Source organism: Lynx canadensis, chromosome E3, assembly GCF_007474595.2.
Source record: "Lynx canadensis isolate LIC74 chromosome E3, mLynCan4.pri.v2, whole genome shotgun sequence".
NCBI classification, from domain to species: Eukaryota; Metazoa; Chordata; class Mammalia; order Carnivora; family Felidae; genus Lynx; species Lynx canadensis.
In genome coordinates this window covers 22,492,077-22,507,702 of record NC_044318.1, presented here as the reverse complement: position 1 = coordinate 22,507,702, position 15,626 = coordinate 22,492,077, and the positions used below count along the sequence as shown (strand labels likewise).

The following is a 15,626-nucleotide window of genomic DNA, read 5'->3' as shown; positions in this document are numbered from 1 at the left end:
GGTCCGTGAGTTCGAGCCCCGCGTCGGGCTCTGGGCTGATGGCTCGGAGCCTGGAGCCTGTTTCCGATTCTGTGTCTCCCTCTCTCTCTGCCCCTCCCCCGTTCATGCTCTGTCTCTCTCTGTCCCAAAAATAAATAAAAAACGTTGAAAAAAAAAATTAAAAAAAAAAAAAAAAAAAAAAAAGAAATTCTAGAGGGGAGAAAGATGAACTAAACAGCCAGGCATTATGAGGGGGGGAGGCGCTAAGGGAAAAAAGCGATCCAGTAGCAGCCCAGCTGATGAGGGATTGCAGGAAATTGCAGATGGTGGGAATGAAGGCTTCAGAGTCTTTGCTACGAGATGTGCGATGTAAGTCCTCTCCTCCGTACCACATCTTCAGTAAAGAAGGGTCCCTACTGCTTTGCTGTAGCGTTTCCCTGTTGAGGGTGAGACTGCCTCCAGGAGCACTTGGAAACAGGTGGGCTTGGTTTTTCTTGTCCTGATGACCTCTGGGAGGTGGAGGCATGGTCATTACTGACTTGGTGACCAGGATGACGCTATCTGGTGAGATGTCTCTCGCACGAGGCCGGTCGCACCCCCACTGGAAACGCTGCTGTGGTGTGAGTGGATTGTTTGGGGAAACTTAAAGGTGTTCAGAATTTGGGGTCCAAGTTGAGGTTGGGCAAAACCAAAGCACACAGGAGCCAGAGGACAAAGGACTGACACTTGCGTCGCACCTGTATTTAAGATTTGGATTATGTGTATAATCACTGCTTAATGAGTCTTTTTATAGCTTCCTTCCTTGCAGCCTTAGTTTATTTCCCCATTTGTCATTTGCTTCGTAATAGGCTGTTCTTTTAACTTTCTGCATTTTACACTTATTTTTTGTTAGTTCTAATCTGCATATAAAACAGAGGTATTTTGTACTCAATTTGTATCCATTGGCCCGCAGACCGGCCTCATCTTCTCCTTTGTCAGTGCCATATTCTTGGATCCGTTTGTGAACTTTTATCACCTTCCCCATTTTTGCGTGCCATTACTGTTCAATAACACACTGGGTTTCCTAAATTTAGATTTTGTTGAGGAAATAATTTTCGATAAAAATAACTATTACACACACTGTTCAGAACCAAAGTATTGCAATTTCGGACTTTCTTCTATTAGTTATACATATGGCTGGCTTTAGCACTTCATCATTACTTCTGAAGTTTGCCGTGCGCACAGAAATCCATTTCAGCATCTAGCTCACGGTGAAAGTGGGGCATTGGGCTCAAGCTGGAGGGTCTCTAACCAGAAGGTCGCCTGGGGCTCACTGAGGCTGGGAGACCTGGGTGTGCTTTGGGGTTGGATGGGGAGGGGATGACCTTGTATGAGGTGCTTCCTGTCCTTTAAGGATGCAGTCCCCAGAGGTGGCACAGGACTTATATGAGGGGGTTGTCCAGCAGCTGACTGGGGATATGGAGAACTGATTTTTCACAGCCCTTCAAGAAAGCTGTGATGGCTCCTCATTAGTTTCCTTAAAGGTCAGATCCAGGGGCTCCTGGGTGGCTCAGTCGGGTAAGCATCTGACTCTTGGTTTCAGCTCAGGTCATGGTCTCATGGTTCGTGAGTTTGAGCCCCGCATCGGGCTCTGTGCTGACACCACGAAGCCTGCTTGGTATTCTACCTCTCCCTCTCTCTCTGCCCCTTCCCACTCATACTCTATCTCTATCTCTCTCAAAATAAATAAACTTAAAAGGTCAGACCCTTACTCTAGTGTTCTGGTTATTTACTGTTATATCCCCAAACATAATGATTTCGCATACCTGCTCATTATTACCCCTCATAGTTCTGCACAGTTGATGGGGCCTTAGCTGGGTGGTTCTTATTTGGGATCTCTCATACTGTTGCAGTTAGAGAGGTGCTGTGGGCTGGAGTCTTCCCAAGTCATGACTGGGCTCAATGGTCCAAGATGGCCTCTTCACTTACATGGCTGGTACCTCAGCTGAGCTATCTGTGATGGATTTTTCTGGTCAGGCAGTACTCTCTCTTTTCACATGGGCTTTCCATTTGTCTGGCTAGAACTTCCTCACAGCTTGGTGTTCTCAGGTAATCAGACTTCTTACATGGTAGCTGGCTTGTCTCAAAGATAATGTCCTAAGAAACCCAAGCAAATAGTATACAGCTTTTTAGGAACTAACTTTGGAAGTCATGCTCCATTCCATTCCATTTTACTGGTCAGAAGGGAATTCATAGGGCCAACCCAGAATCAAGGTCAGGGGACTACACAAGGATGTGCATTCCAACAGACATGGTTCAGTGAGGGCATTCTTTTTGGACCAGCTACCACACACGGTCTCATGTGCTAGTCAGGAGATGTCAGGTTTTGTTGCAGCAACAAACCACCCTAAACACCAGTGCCTCAAAACACAAAGTCTATTTCTTGCTCATTCTGTTGACCCGGTGTAGTAGAGGGCAGCGTTCCACCTTATGGTGCTCCAATCCCAACATAATGGTTCACAGGGCACTATGGCAGAGGAGAACAGAATCAGAGGGACTTGAAAGGAAATGCTAGCCAAGGAAATGCTCTGGCCCAGAAATGACGTGGGTCACTTCCAGCCAGCTGGCCTTGTCCAATCCAACCACAGGAAGTGGGGAAGTATAAACCTCCCTTGTACTCGGAAGCGAGCCAAGGCAGATATCGCTGAACACTGGAAGTCTCTCTCCCATCATCCCCTGCCCATGGGTAATTCTTGTTGGATATTTCTGGTGGGTGTCACAGCTAGGTAAGACCTCAGACAAGATTTCTCCCTTAATCATATTAATGGGTGTTTGCAAACAGCTCTTTATTCTACATGAGGAGGTCACTCAGTAAGCGACATTTGAGTTGGGTCTTCAGGACGAGTAGGAATTTGAAGGGGAGGGAAAGAGACGAGGAAAAGGACATTCCTAATGATAGAATGACATAAGCACAGGCTCAGAGACGTGGAAGAGACTGCTGCTTTCGAGGACCCATGAGGAGTCCAGCACGGTGGGCTTGTAGAGGGAGAGGAGATAGTAAGGGCGGCTGTAACTACGATGGAAACAATAATAAATAAGTAATATTTATTGAAAATCTTTTTAAGGTGCCCGTCACAAAACACTTCCCGTGCTTCGCCACAGTAATGGTACTGTTCTGCCGAATCTCTTCCATTTGCACCTCTGGGGTCCCATTTCTTCTTCTCTCCTGTGTCCTTCTTCTCGCCCTGTGTCCAGGAGGTTGGCCCCGACCACTATATCACCAGGCTCCCTTGCTCTCTGGCTTCTGGTTGGATTTGTCCAATGGGGAGCCCCAATAGGAGATGGAGGGAAGAGAGTGCGGTCAGGGTATTTATTCCACTGGCTTCCTCCCTACAGGAGCACCTTCGCTGGTTGCTTCCTTCACCTGCTCTCGCACGATTCCCCCTAGACAGATTCTGGCAAATGTTCCTCCACTTGCCTCTTCAGCCCTAGGGGTACTCAAAGTCCTGGTGTTACGAGACTGGGGGTACTGTATGGTCTTTTGTACGGTTTCCTTACACCCCTTTAAAATAGCTCCCTTATCAATTCCTCAAATTCTAACTAGAATTTCTTGATAGAATCTGACTGATACAGGTATGTAACTGACCAGGTGGGTACCAGTATTGCTCCCATATTATGGATTAGGAAACAGAGGTACAAAGAGTTGAGGTGACCTGCTCAAGCCATACAATGACATAAGAGTAAAGACTCAGGCAGAGTATGGCTAGAGAGCGCCAAAGACCTTCAAAGGCCTTAAGTGCCATGTTAAACAGAGACTGTTCCTATCATCTATAGAGGGTACCAGATGCTCCTCCTTTCTTCCTTTTTTCATTAAATCCATAGTGGGCGATACTCCTATGCCTCCTGAGAAACCAAGGTGCTTCCTTGCAGGGAAAAATGAGAGAGTTCCTCAGGTTCCGATGGCTTCATAGAGCCGTGGTGGCGCTCAGAGAGATTTTTTTTTGCCATAGGGCGAGCTTTTCTGGAGATTGGGGCCGAGGGTGTGACTGAGGTCCAGCCAATCAGAGCACCACAGTCCCCCTGGTCACAGTGATTGGCTCAGGAGTGATCCAATCAAAGCCAATGGGACTATTTTCCTGAAACACTGGTAGGAGAGGCAAGCTTTCTTCTCTACCAGAGAAGATAAAGCATGGACATGCCAAGGGTGACGGTGTGGATAGAGGACCCCCCCCTCCCCCCAATCAAGGAATCAGAACCAATAAATAGAGAGAAACGGAGTTCTGTGATGCCACTTCGGACTCTGCATCCAGCCGCGTCCGAAATCCACCTAAACCTTTGGGTGATCCTCCCACACGAGACGATAAAGTCTGTGTGATAGCGTTCCCACTCCAGGGTCACGACCTTGTCAGTTGCCACGGAAAGAGTCGTGATACAGTGGGAGAGAGCTCGGAGTGGGAAGAGGACGGGGCACTCTGCAGCAGGCAGGCGAATCTCTGTTCATCCGGCGAGACCCAATGAAAATGCTATCATCTTCGTCCAATCCTCCAACCACGTCTCTCTCCCTAGCTGGTTGCGCCCTCCCGTCTTCCTTGTGCACCCAGAAAGTTTGCGCACACCCCTCCTGTAGCACCTTATTGTGCGGTAATTGTTGGGGTGGCTGTTTCTGCCGTGAGGCAGCGAACACTTTGCCTGAGTGTTATTCATTTTGGGATTTTTGGTCTTTGGCGAAAGGCCTGGGGTAAAGTTGATGCTGGGTGTTTGTTGAATGAATAACTGAATGAATGAGACCAAGGCAGCGGCAAAAGGAATGGGCAGGAGGAGCTGGATGGGGGCCATCTCTGCGGTGCCAACAGAAAGCAATAGCAGCCTTAAATCTTTTTTTGGAATAGACAGGATCGAGATTAATATTAATAACAAAGTGTTATTTAGTTGACTTGGACACAATCCCTGGAGCAAAATTAATAATACCTGTGATTTATATGCCTCGTGTGCCAGGTGTTCTGCGGACATTCAATTTAATATTAACTCCAGCTTGGCAATGGAGGTGTGCTGATCGTGTAGGGGCCCCACCGCACCCACTTTATTACGGGGAGTTGAAATCGACTCCAGGGAAATAGCAATTCCATCCTCCTCCCATGTGGCTGGTTCAGGGATGGGTAGGCCTGAGCCAAGTAAGACCAGTAGGATAAAGTTTATTGCCACGAGAAAGGGTGTGAGATAAGATGCTCTCTCTTGCCGGATGTGAACCCGGAAGTGTGTGGCCCTGTCTGTTCCCGGCAGCCATCTTGAGGACAAAGCCAATCCACTGAGGAGAGCAGAGCCAAGAAAATCCTGGAGGAATGGACCCAGGGCTTCCATCACTCCCAGCATGAACGTGACCTTTTTCTTCTTTTCTTTTCCTTTTTTTCTTTTCTTTCTTTTTTGTGAGCTCTACGCCCAACGTGGGGCTCAAACCCAGGACCCTGAGGTCAAGAGTTCCATGCTCTACCAATTGAGCCAGCTATGGGTAGACCTATTGGCTGGCCTATTTCTGGATGTCCAGTTATGGGAGTTATGTGAATCAAAGGCATACCTCTGAGTCTGGGTTGAGTTTCTGCTATTTCAGCCAATTACACACAGCGAGGGAGTCAAGACTTGGATCGTCATGTGCTTATCATACCTCAGCTAATGGTAAAAGCTGGGATTCCGCTCCAGATCCGTCTTATCCTACAGCCTTTGCTCATCCCACTGAACTGAGCCAAGAAAGGTCAAGTTACTTGGTCTCGGTTCGGATTCATCCGTTTACCTTTTGATATGGTTTCCCTAATACAGGCAGTTTCTACTGCCTAGAATATTCTATGCATCCTCTCTTTGCCTAGAAAAGTACAACATATCTTTCAGGCCTCAGCTTAAGTTAATGTCACTTCCTGGCCTTCTCCCCGTTCCAACCCTGGAGATTAACTTAGATCCCTTGGCCATTAATTCTCATGGTGGTTTGTATTTTTTTTTCCACACTTTTTTTTTTTTTTACATTTATTTATTTTGAGAGAGAGAGAGAGAGAGAGAGCATGCAAGCAAGTGGGTGAGGGGCAGAGAGAGGAGAGAGAGAGCGAGAGATTGAGAGAGAGAATCCCAAGCAGGCTCTACACTCGATCTCATGAAAGGAGACATCATGACCTGAGCTGAAATCAAGAGCTGGATGCCTAACCGGCTGAGCCACCCACGCCCCCCTTTCTTCCACGCTCTTATCCCAAGTATAACTGATTTCTTATTGGATAATACTTTTAAAATAGCTTGTCTATTTCATAAGGGCACATAGGTATCTGTTTTCACCTTACCGAATCCTCAGAACAGTGGATGTCACGTAGTGGGGGGCAATAAATATTTGATGAGAGAAGGAATGAAAGCTCTTGTTTTCTGTGGTCAGGAGTTCTATTGGTAATTCTCCAAGTGTGGTCCCAGGACCTGCCAGCATTAGCATCACCTGGGAACTTGTTAGAACTGTCAATCATTAGGCCTCTTCCAGACCTACTGAGTTAGAATCTCGGAGAGTGGGACTGGGATGGCAATCTGTGTTTAACAAGCCCTTCAGGCCATTCCAGTTCTTGCAGGAGTTCGAAAGACACCGGGTTATACAGATTTGCTCTAGTCTATGCAGTGGGCACACAGTAGGGCTTAGCCTCTGTGGATTGGGGTTCTTTCCTGCTTCTATTTTTCTTTTTCTCTCTTACTTTCATACTTACATTCTTTCTTCCTTTCATTCTTTCTCTCATTCTTTCTTTCCTTCTTTCGTTTCCTTCCTTCCTTCCTTCCTTCCTTCCTTCCTGTCTTCCTTTCCTCTTCTCTCTCTCTTTCTTTCCCGGGGGAGAGTGAGTGAGCAGGGAAAGGGCAGAAAGAGGGACAGAGGATCCGAAGCAGGCTCTGTGCTGACAGCAAAGAGCCTGATGTGGGGCTCGAACCCACAAACGGTGAGATCATGACCTGAGCTGAAGTCAGAGGCTTAACTGAGCCACCCAGGCGCCTCTCCTCTTGTTTCCTAAAATCAGCACTTTCACAAGGAAAGCGCATTGGAGGATAGGAACAGGAACTCTTCGCATTCTATGCCCTCTCAGAACCTCTGCAGTTGCTGCTAACTTCAGCTTAAAAAAATTTTTTTTTTCTCTAAATTGCGTTTTTAAGTCATCTCTACACCCCACATGGGGCTTGAACTCACAACCCAAGATCAAGAGTAGCATCTCTACCAACTTAGCAGGCTTAAAGGTTTTATTTTATTTTTTTTAAAGTCATCTCCACACTCCGTGAGGCTCAAAGTCGTAACCCCAAGATCAAGAGCCCTCCAGCATGCTCCCACTGACTGAGCCAGCCAGGCCCCCTACTGCTCCTTCAGCTTTGATCACGCTTTTCCACTATTATCCGACTTTATTCTTCAGGTGTCAGTCTGCATTTTCATCCCCTCCCTTCCTTGCTATCTCGGCCAGCTGCGTGTTTGTTGGGTTCCTAACATTCACAGCACTCCTTTCTTGCAGTTAGTTTGTTCATTTGCCCTTTCCTTGTTTCTCTGCCTCCGCCAGCGCCGGGACGACAGCAGCCGTGCTGACTGCACTAGTCCTAGCGCCTGGGTCCTTAGCAGGGCTGGCTAACGTGTGCGTGGACTAAAGGACTGTAAGCTCCACGGAGGGCAGAGGCGGCGGGCTCCCGGCCGGGGAGCCTGGCGCGAAGACGCTCCCTAAAGCTCTGCGGAATGAATGGGCCAACGAAGCGAAAGGGAAACCGCCCCTTTACTAAGATGGCAGGCTCGGGCCCTTTACCAACATGGCCGGCGGCCCGCGTGGATGGGCGGCGAGCGCCGGGCGGGGCCGGGCGGGGGCGGGGCCAGGCGGGAGCCGTCAGGTGCGGCCCCGCCCCGCGCCCCCCCACCCTCTCCCCGCTCGATTCCGGATTGGTCCGGTTCCAGCGCCGCAGCCCGGCGGCCGCGCCGTGGGGCCGCGCCGGGCGCTCGCCACTTCCGGCGCGTTGGGGCTGTTGGTCGGGGGCGGCCGCGCGGCGCGAGCGGGCGGCTCCGGGGCGGGCGCGCGCGCAGGGATGCTCCGGGGGGCGGCGGCGGCGGCGGCCGTGTGGGCTGAGGCGGCGAGGACAGCGCGGGCCCCCGGGCCTCTACCCTGAGCCGGCCGCCGGGGCTGCGCCGCCGAGGCCCCTTCAGCCTTCGCCCCTTCAGCCTCGGGGCCCGGCCCGCAGCCGCTTCTGAACGCGGAGGCCGGGAGCCCCTGCCTGGGCCCGGAGCCTCCCCTCGGGGGTCGGGCCCGGGCGGGGGGCCCCGAGCCGCTGCCCTCCTCGCCGGCCTCCGAGCCCCATTTCCTGCTTTTTCAGTTTCCTTGGGGAGGGGCGGGTGGGTCTAGATGAATTTGTTCCGGGGGTCCCCGGCGAGGCGGGCCGGGGGGCCGAGCTCTTTTTAGAGGGTCCCCGCGGGGCCCGGGTGGGGCAGCGGTTGTCTTTGCATGGGCGGGGGACTTCCCGAACCTGCCGGGACCATGACCTGAACTGTGCGAGCGGGACGTGTCCGAAGCTCGAGAGCCAGCTCACCTGAGCCGCCCCTCCCCCGGCCAGCATGGTAAGTGGGGTCCGAGCCCCTTCCCGCCCCGGTGCCCGGCCCGAGGGGTGGGAGCGGGCCCCGGGACTGCTGAGCCATCGCTTCTCCTCCGGGCGGGGAGAGGCGCGTGCCGAGCCCAGCAGTGACACATGCGTGCAGGCTTTGCAGCCCCGGCTCGGCGCTCCCCTCCCCCCCGTGATGTCTCAGGACTGGGAGGGACCTGGAAACGCAGCCGGCACTCCCCTTGCATCTGGCGTTTGCCTCTCTCACAATGTGGCATGTTTGACGGGGGCTCTCCTGTATTTATTGAGGGCTTACTATGTGCTGAGCGACTGACCTGTGTTATTTAAGGAGCACACCAGCTCTCTCCTGAAGTGGGGAGACTGAGGCACAGAGCAACTAATAACCCAGCTCAAGGTCACTCTTACGTGACCGTGGCGCGATTTGAACCTAGGCACTTTGACTTCAGAGCTTGTGTTAGGTAGAACACACAGAGCTGGACTTGGGGGCTTGCTGTAGGCTTATAAACGAGGAAACGGGTTGCGATTTGCAGAGGTCACTGATCTGGATAACAGCAAAGTTGGGAACAGGGGTGCTCTTTTGACACCCAGTCTGCTGTTCTTTCTGCTTCGTGCTCTGGCCTTTTCCCTGGTAGTGCTTGGAAAACTATTCATCCTTCCACATCCAGCTCAGAAGCCACCTCTTCTGAAGATACTTGCCACGTTTTTCAGACCCATAGACACTCTCAGTATTCCCTTAGATTTATGTACTCCTGTCTATTAAGCCTTTTGTCTTTTTTGTTGTAATTGTTTCTGAGCCTTATCTCTCTACGGAAGTAGATTCAGTTCTCTCAAAGATGAAATTGAACCTTTATCTGCCCCAACTCCTGGTACATAGTAAGCCCTTGGGGGAGCGGTTGACTGCTCAGCCTGTGTCTGTGTGCTTCCAGAGAAGGAAGTGGTCTTCGGGCTGCCCAGTTTACCCCTGTTGGGGATTTCGTGGAGAAAGGGACACAGTGACATCTGTGATCTAGACGTTCAGGCCAGTGGGATTTTTAAAACACTCAAGGAGCCTGTGGGTGTTGTGTTGGGTTCTGGGCATAGAGGGACAGCCTCAGGCATAGGCCTTGTCTTCGTGGGGCTTAGGCCATTAATGGTGAGCAGCACTGTGTAGTAGGTCCTATGTGTAATGGAGTGGCAGATCAGTTAAGCTCTCTGAGTCCCAATTTCATCTGTAAAATGTGGAGCTAGGAACGCCCTAATGAATAATCCAAAGGTATGAGATAAGACATTTAGTGAGTGATGAAAATAATACTCAGTATTTCTTCCTTCATTTGTTCTTTCAAATTAATTTTCTTGTTTTTCTTTTTTCGATTGTAAAATACACAGAACTTAAAATGTACCATTTTAATGATTTAAAAAAAAATTTTTTTTTTTTTAACATTTATTTATTTTGGAGAGAGAGACAGCCCGGCAGAGCAGGGGAGGGGCAGAGAGAGAGAGGGAGACACAGAATTGGAAGCAGGTTCCAGGCTCTGAGCTGACAGCACAGAGCCTGATGCGGGGCTTGAACCCACAAACTGTGAGATGGTGACCTGAGCCAAAGTCGGACGCTCAACTGACTGAGTCACCCAGGCGCTCCCCATTTTAATGATTTTTAAGCGTACAGGTCAGCAGCATTAAGCGCACTTGACCCTTGAGCAACATGGGGGTCATGGGCACTGACCTCCATGCAGTGGAGAATCGTGTATAACTTTGGACTCCCCCGAAACTTTACTATTAGTTTCCCCGGAAGCCTTACTGATAACATTAACAGTTGATGAACGTTTATTTTGTATGTCATGTGTATTATATACTATATATATTTTTTTTTAACAATTACTTATTATTGAGAGAGAGAGAGATAGAGCATGAGCAGGGGAGGGGCAGAGAGAGGAGGAGACACAGAATCCGAAGGAGGCTCCAGGCTCTGAGCTGTCAGCACAGAGCCCGACACGGGGCTCGAACTCACAAACCGGGAGACCATGACCTGAGGCGAAGTCGGACGCTTAACCGACTGAGCTACCCAGGTGCCCCTATATACTGTATTCTTAACAAGAAAGTAAGCTAGAGAAAAAAGTGAATAAGAAAATCATAAAGAAGAGGAAATACATTCAAAACCACGTTGTTCAAGGGTCACTGTACATTCACATGGTTGTGCTTTCATCCCCAGAACTTTTTTCATCTCGCAAAACTGAAACTGCATCCATTAGGCAATAACTTCATTCCTTTCTCCCCCATCCCCTGGTGACCACTATTCTATTTTCTCTCTCTGTGAATTTGACTCTGTATCTCATATAAGTGGAACCATACAGTATTGGGTCTTTTCGTGACTGCTTATTTCACTGAGTATAATGTCCTGGAGGTTCAGCCATGTTGTGGCATGTGTCAGAAATTCCTTCATTTTAACACTGAGTAATATTCTATTGTGGGTGTAAACTCACATAAAACTCCTATAAGCTCATATTTTGTGCGTCCAGTCATCTGTTGATGGACACCTGGGTTAACTTGCACCTTTTGACTTGTGAGTAATGCTGCCGTGCATAGGGGTGTCCAAATCTTTCAGTGGATTTTAAGTCCCCACTATACGGCAGGCTCTAGGGAATGTCAGATGAAAAAGCAGATAAGCTCCTCCCCTCGGGGAGTTTGCAAAGAATGTTGCTTTAGGACCCCGGGCAGAATTTTATTGGTTATTGACTAAGCAAGCCCAGCACCCTTGCATTCAGATTTCATTAATAGGCAGGCAGAGCATCCTGAAAATGGCCACCTGGGAGCAATTATTGTAAAGTAGTTGACTTCATGTTTACCTTGTATGTCTTTTTCTGGGGGGGGGGGGTAAGTTTCAAGTGAAGGTTTTTGTAACCTAGACCTCACATACTTAAGCACCCAGGGGGTGGCCACAGTGGATGTGATGAGAAAAGGATCTTTTTTTTAAATTAAAAAAAAAAAAATTTTTTTTTATTTTTTTAAAAAAAATTTTTTTTTTCAACGTTTATTTATTTTTGGGACAGAGAGAGACAGAGCACGAACGGGGGAGGGGCAGAGAGAGAGGGAGACACAGAATCGGAAACAGGCTCCAGGCTCTGAGCCATCAGCCCAGAGCCTGACGCGGGGCTCGAACTCACGGACCGCGAGATCGTGACCTGAGCTGAAGTCGGACGCTTAACCGACTGCGCCACCCAGGCGCCCCAAAAAAAAAAAATTTTTTTAAAACGACTTTATTTTGAGAGAGAGTGTGCAAGTGGGGAGGGGCAGAGGGAGGGAGGGGAGGGAGAGGGAGAGAGAGAGAGAAAGAGAGAGAGAGAGAAAATCCCAAGCAGGCTCTGTGCCTTCACAGAGCCCAACTTGGGGCTTGAACTCATGAACCACGAGATCATGACCTGAGCCAAAATCAAGAGTCAGAGGCTTAACCAATTGAGCCACCCAGGTGCCCCGAGACTAGGACCTTCTAATCACAACATTTTTTCAGTTCTGACACCAGGGGTTCATATCCTATAGGTATCCCAGGGTCGGGTGTGGACGGGGCAGGCCTTGTCCTCAGAATGCAAGGAAGTTGTTGCCAGGTGTGTATTTTACAGGAGGAGGAGCTTTTCCCTGCGATCACAGCTCTTTCTTTATTCCGGGAACTTTTTCCTCTTAACATTTTTACTTTTAACTAAGGGCATTAGTTGACACGTTTGAGCCTTTTTAATGTCTTCTTTGTAAAACTTCAATTCTGATGAGATGAAAATGGTGTAATAGGAGAAAACCACCATTTGTTGTGTGTCTGCTGTAAGCTAGCTGTTTCTCATTTGTTCATTTTTCTTGTGGTCAGTCATTCAGTATCTGTATCTGGTCTGGTTTACTGGACCAGCCCTGCGAGGTCACATTGTTACGAGGGGGGGAAATGACACCTGATGGAGGTACCTGGGTGGAGCTGGCATTTGGACCAAGGTGCTCTACTCCAGAGCCTGTGCTTTTGGTAGTTCAGATCTTTCTCGATTTCCAGTGGGGTTGTGTCCTGATAAACTCAACGTAAGTCGAATATATTGTAAGTCAAAATGCATTTACTACCGAACATCATAGCTTAGCCTAGCCTACCTTAAACATGTTCAGAATACGTAAGTTCGCCTACAGTTGCACAAAATCACCTAACACAAAGCCTGTCTTACAACAGAGTGTTGAATATCTCATGTCATTTACTGAATATGGTACTGAAAAGAATAGAATGGTTGTGGGTGTAGCAGTTGTTGACCCCGCTGATCGTGTGGCTGACTGGGAGCAGTGGCTGACTGCCACCGCCCAGCATTAGGAGAGAATTTCGTACTGCGTGTCACTAGCCTGGGAAAAGATCCAAAGTCAGAATTTGAAGTATGGTTTCTACTGACTGCGCATCGCTTTTGCGTCCTCCTGAAGTCGGACCATTGTAAGTCGGGGACTGTCTGCGCCTTGTGCTGCCCCACGTGGAAGATCATGGAACAGGATGGGGGATGTCATTCGACTACATTTTGTTGGGTCCTGAGGTAGATAGTGATGGGGGCCGGGAAGTATGGATATTTCCTTTAAACCCTCCCTCTAGGAGGTATCTTGACCTGCAAATTTAGAGCCAGTTAAAAAACAAGATTCGTAGTTGCAGTACAGAATCACTAGAACAGCTATACTGTAACTACAGTTGATTAATTCATTGGCGTGTTGTTGTTGAATTTCGGCGAGTTCTGCAGTGATGTAATATCTTGAGGTTCCCACTCCTCTGAAAAGTGGTTACTTCACATTGAATGAGCTGTTGGTTATTGTGGAAGTTTTGTGCAAAATCAAGTTCTTGCTTAAGTTAGTGTTTTTCTAGTTGCTTAGAAAAGTGCTTTGGTTACAAAGACTTCTTATGTTTTTGAATGTTGCCTTCTGTGAGTGGTCCCAAAAATGGAGGCAAAATCACACCTTCCGTTTGGCCACTCAAATGGTGTGTCATCCCCTTGTTCGTTAATGGTGTCACGTGGCGCACCGAGCCCTGGGAGGTATGAAGAGCCATGACGGTGCGGAGAGATGCCAGGGAAAGGTTCAGAAGTACTCAGGCTCTGTCGTCCGCAACGCAGCTAGAGCTGGGCTGGGAAGCAGGTTAACTAGCCAAGAAATGACATTGCTCAAATGATGGGATTACTTTACTGGGAAAAACACAAACTCTGTAATGCATAGAGAAGTAATTCTCTACGGTGAGCGAGAGCTTTTTAGTGCCTCGGTTCATTCATAAAATAATTTATTGATTTCCTATGTCAAGCGTACAATCCTAGGTACTGTGGATATAAGAATATAATAGTTAATACTTATGGGGCTTAGCATACACCACATATTTTACATATGTTCACTCATTTACTTCTCTAAGCAATGCCAGGAGGTAGAGGCTATTTTTATTTCTCATTTTATGGATTAGAACATTCAAAGCCCTGAGAGGTTAGGCACCTTCTCAGGGTCACATTGTAACTGAGTGGTGGAACCGGGATTCAAAGCCAGGCAGTCTGGCTGCGGAGTCAGAGCTCATAACTGTTACACTTTGACCCCAAGAGGGTTAGTATTGCCCTGTCCTCTAGGAGCCAGTTTAATGAGGCAGATGGGACTGTCTCCTGGTGATTACAAGAGACTGTGATAAGGGTGATAGTAGAAGAATGCATTGGTGCAAAAAGGCAGCATATCTGAGGGAGACTCACTGAGGAGAGGGGCCAGGGAGGGTTTCCCAGCAAGCGTATTGGAATCTTGAAGGGTTAGGAAAAGTTGTCTGCAGATAGTTACAAAGATCAGATAGGTATCCCTAAAGATAACCAAAAACAGATGTCAGGGGAAAGTGAAGGAAAGAATTAAGGTAACATTTGTTGAGTGCCTACGACTTTGTAGGGCTTTAGGTACTTGTAGGACACAAACGTGTTATTTCTTCTCATTGTACATACCTTTACCTCTGCTGCCCAGGCCAGCTTCTGCCCCGTTTCTCTGTTCCCCTTTGCAATAGAACTCTGGGGAAGAGTGCTCTCTAATTCCTCACCTTCCATTCTGTCTGCCTCGCACATCAAGGTGCATCAAGGTTCCTCTGTCCACTGGTGCTACAGCTGAGATGATTAGTTCCCAAGCCCTCTCCAGGGCTCCCACGCCTTCACATCCTGCTTGCTTGCTTTTTGTGGCATTTACCTTAAAATTTTTTTAAATTTTTTTTTTTTTTTTGAGAGAGAGTACGCACGCAGGGGAGGCCCAGAGAGAGAGAGAGAGAGAGAGAGAGAGAGAGAGAGAGAGAGAATATATATCCCAAGCAGGCTTTGCTCCATCTCATGAACTGAAATCATGACTTGAGCCAAAATCAAGTCAGACACCCAACCGACTGAGCCACCCAGGCGCCCCCCCCTCCCCTTTGAAGTGAGCTTTATGCTCAACGTGGGGCTTGAACATATGACACTGAGATCAAGAGTCGAGTGCTCTAGGGACTGAACCAGCAAGGCCCTGTGTAACATTGACCATTTTAAAACATTTTATATACTTGATGTTATTTATGAGGTCTATTTCTTGTTATCTCCTTCTGCTAAAATGTTAACTCTGTAGAGCTGGGGATCTTCACTTTGTTCACTGATGAATGGCAAGAATCTGGAACAATTTCTGGCAGAGTAGACAGTTACATTGTAGGAATGCTGTGGATGTGTCGCGTGTTCAAAGGGCCTTTAGAGAGCTGGAGTAAGCTAGGTTCCCTGTGCCCAATAGAACTTGCCGAGAGAGGATATTTCAGAAGAGAAGGGTGTAACTAATGTTCAAACCATTGAATAGACTGGTTTGGCCATGGTGGTTTGTGTTATGTAATAGTTGGAGAGAAAGCCATAAAGGTGGTTTATGACCAGGTTATGGAGGGCCTTCCGTAGGGAGTTTGGCTTTGTTGGCTGGTTTTTCCTTAAAGGAAAACCATCTGCTGTGTACAGGTTAGATTGGTGTGGGAAACCAGACATGACACCTTGCCTGTATGGCTGTGCCAAAGGTTGGTTTTTAGGTGTGGAATTAGAGTGAGGAAGACTTGAGCGAGAGAGTTGTCATTTTTTAAAAAGTAGATTCCAGAGTTAAGG

At 48.3% G+C, this 15,626-nt stretch overlaps 1 protein-coding gene across 1 annotated transcript in view; it reads left to right on the top strand.

The window, feature by feature from the left end:
* Positions 1-8,053: 8,053 nt before the first annotated feature.
* Positions 8,054-15,626, top strand: part of XPO6 (exportin 6) — a 103,986-nt gene continuing 96,413 nt past the window's right edge. The window contains exon 1 of the mRNA XM_030301112.2: positions 8,054-8,545. Coding sequence (XP_030156972.1) covers positions 8,543-8,545 — 3 coding nt within the window. The 5' untranslated portion in view covers positions 8,054-8,542. The remainder of the gene's footprint in view (positions 8,546-15,626) is intronic.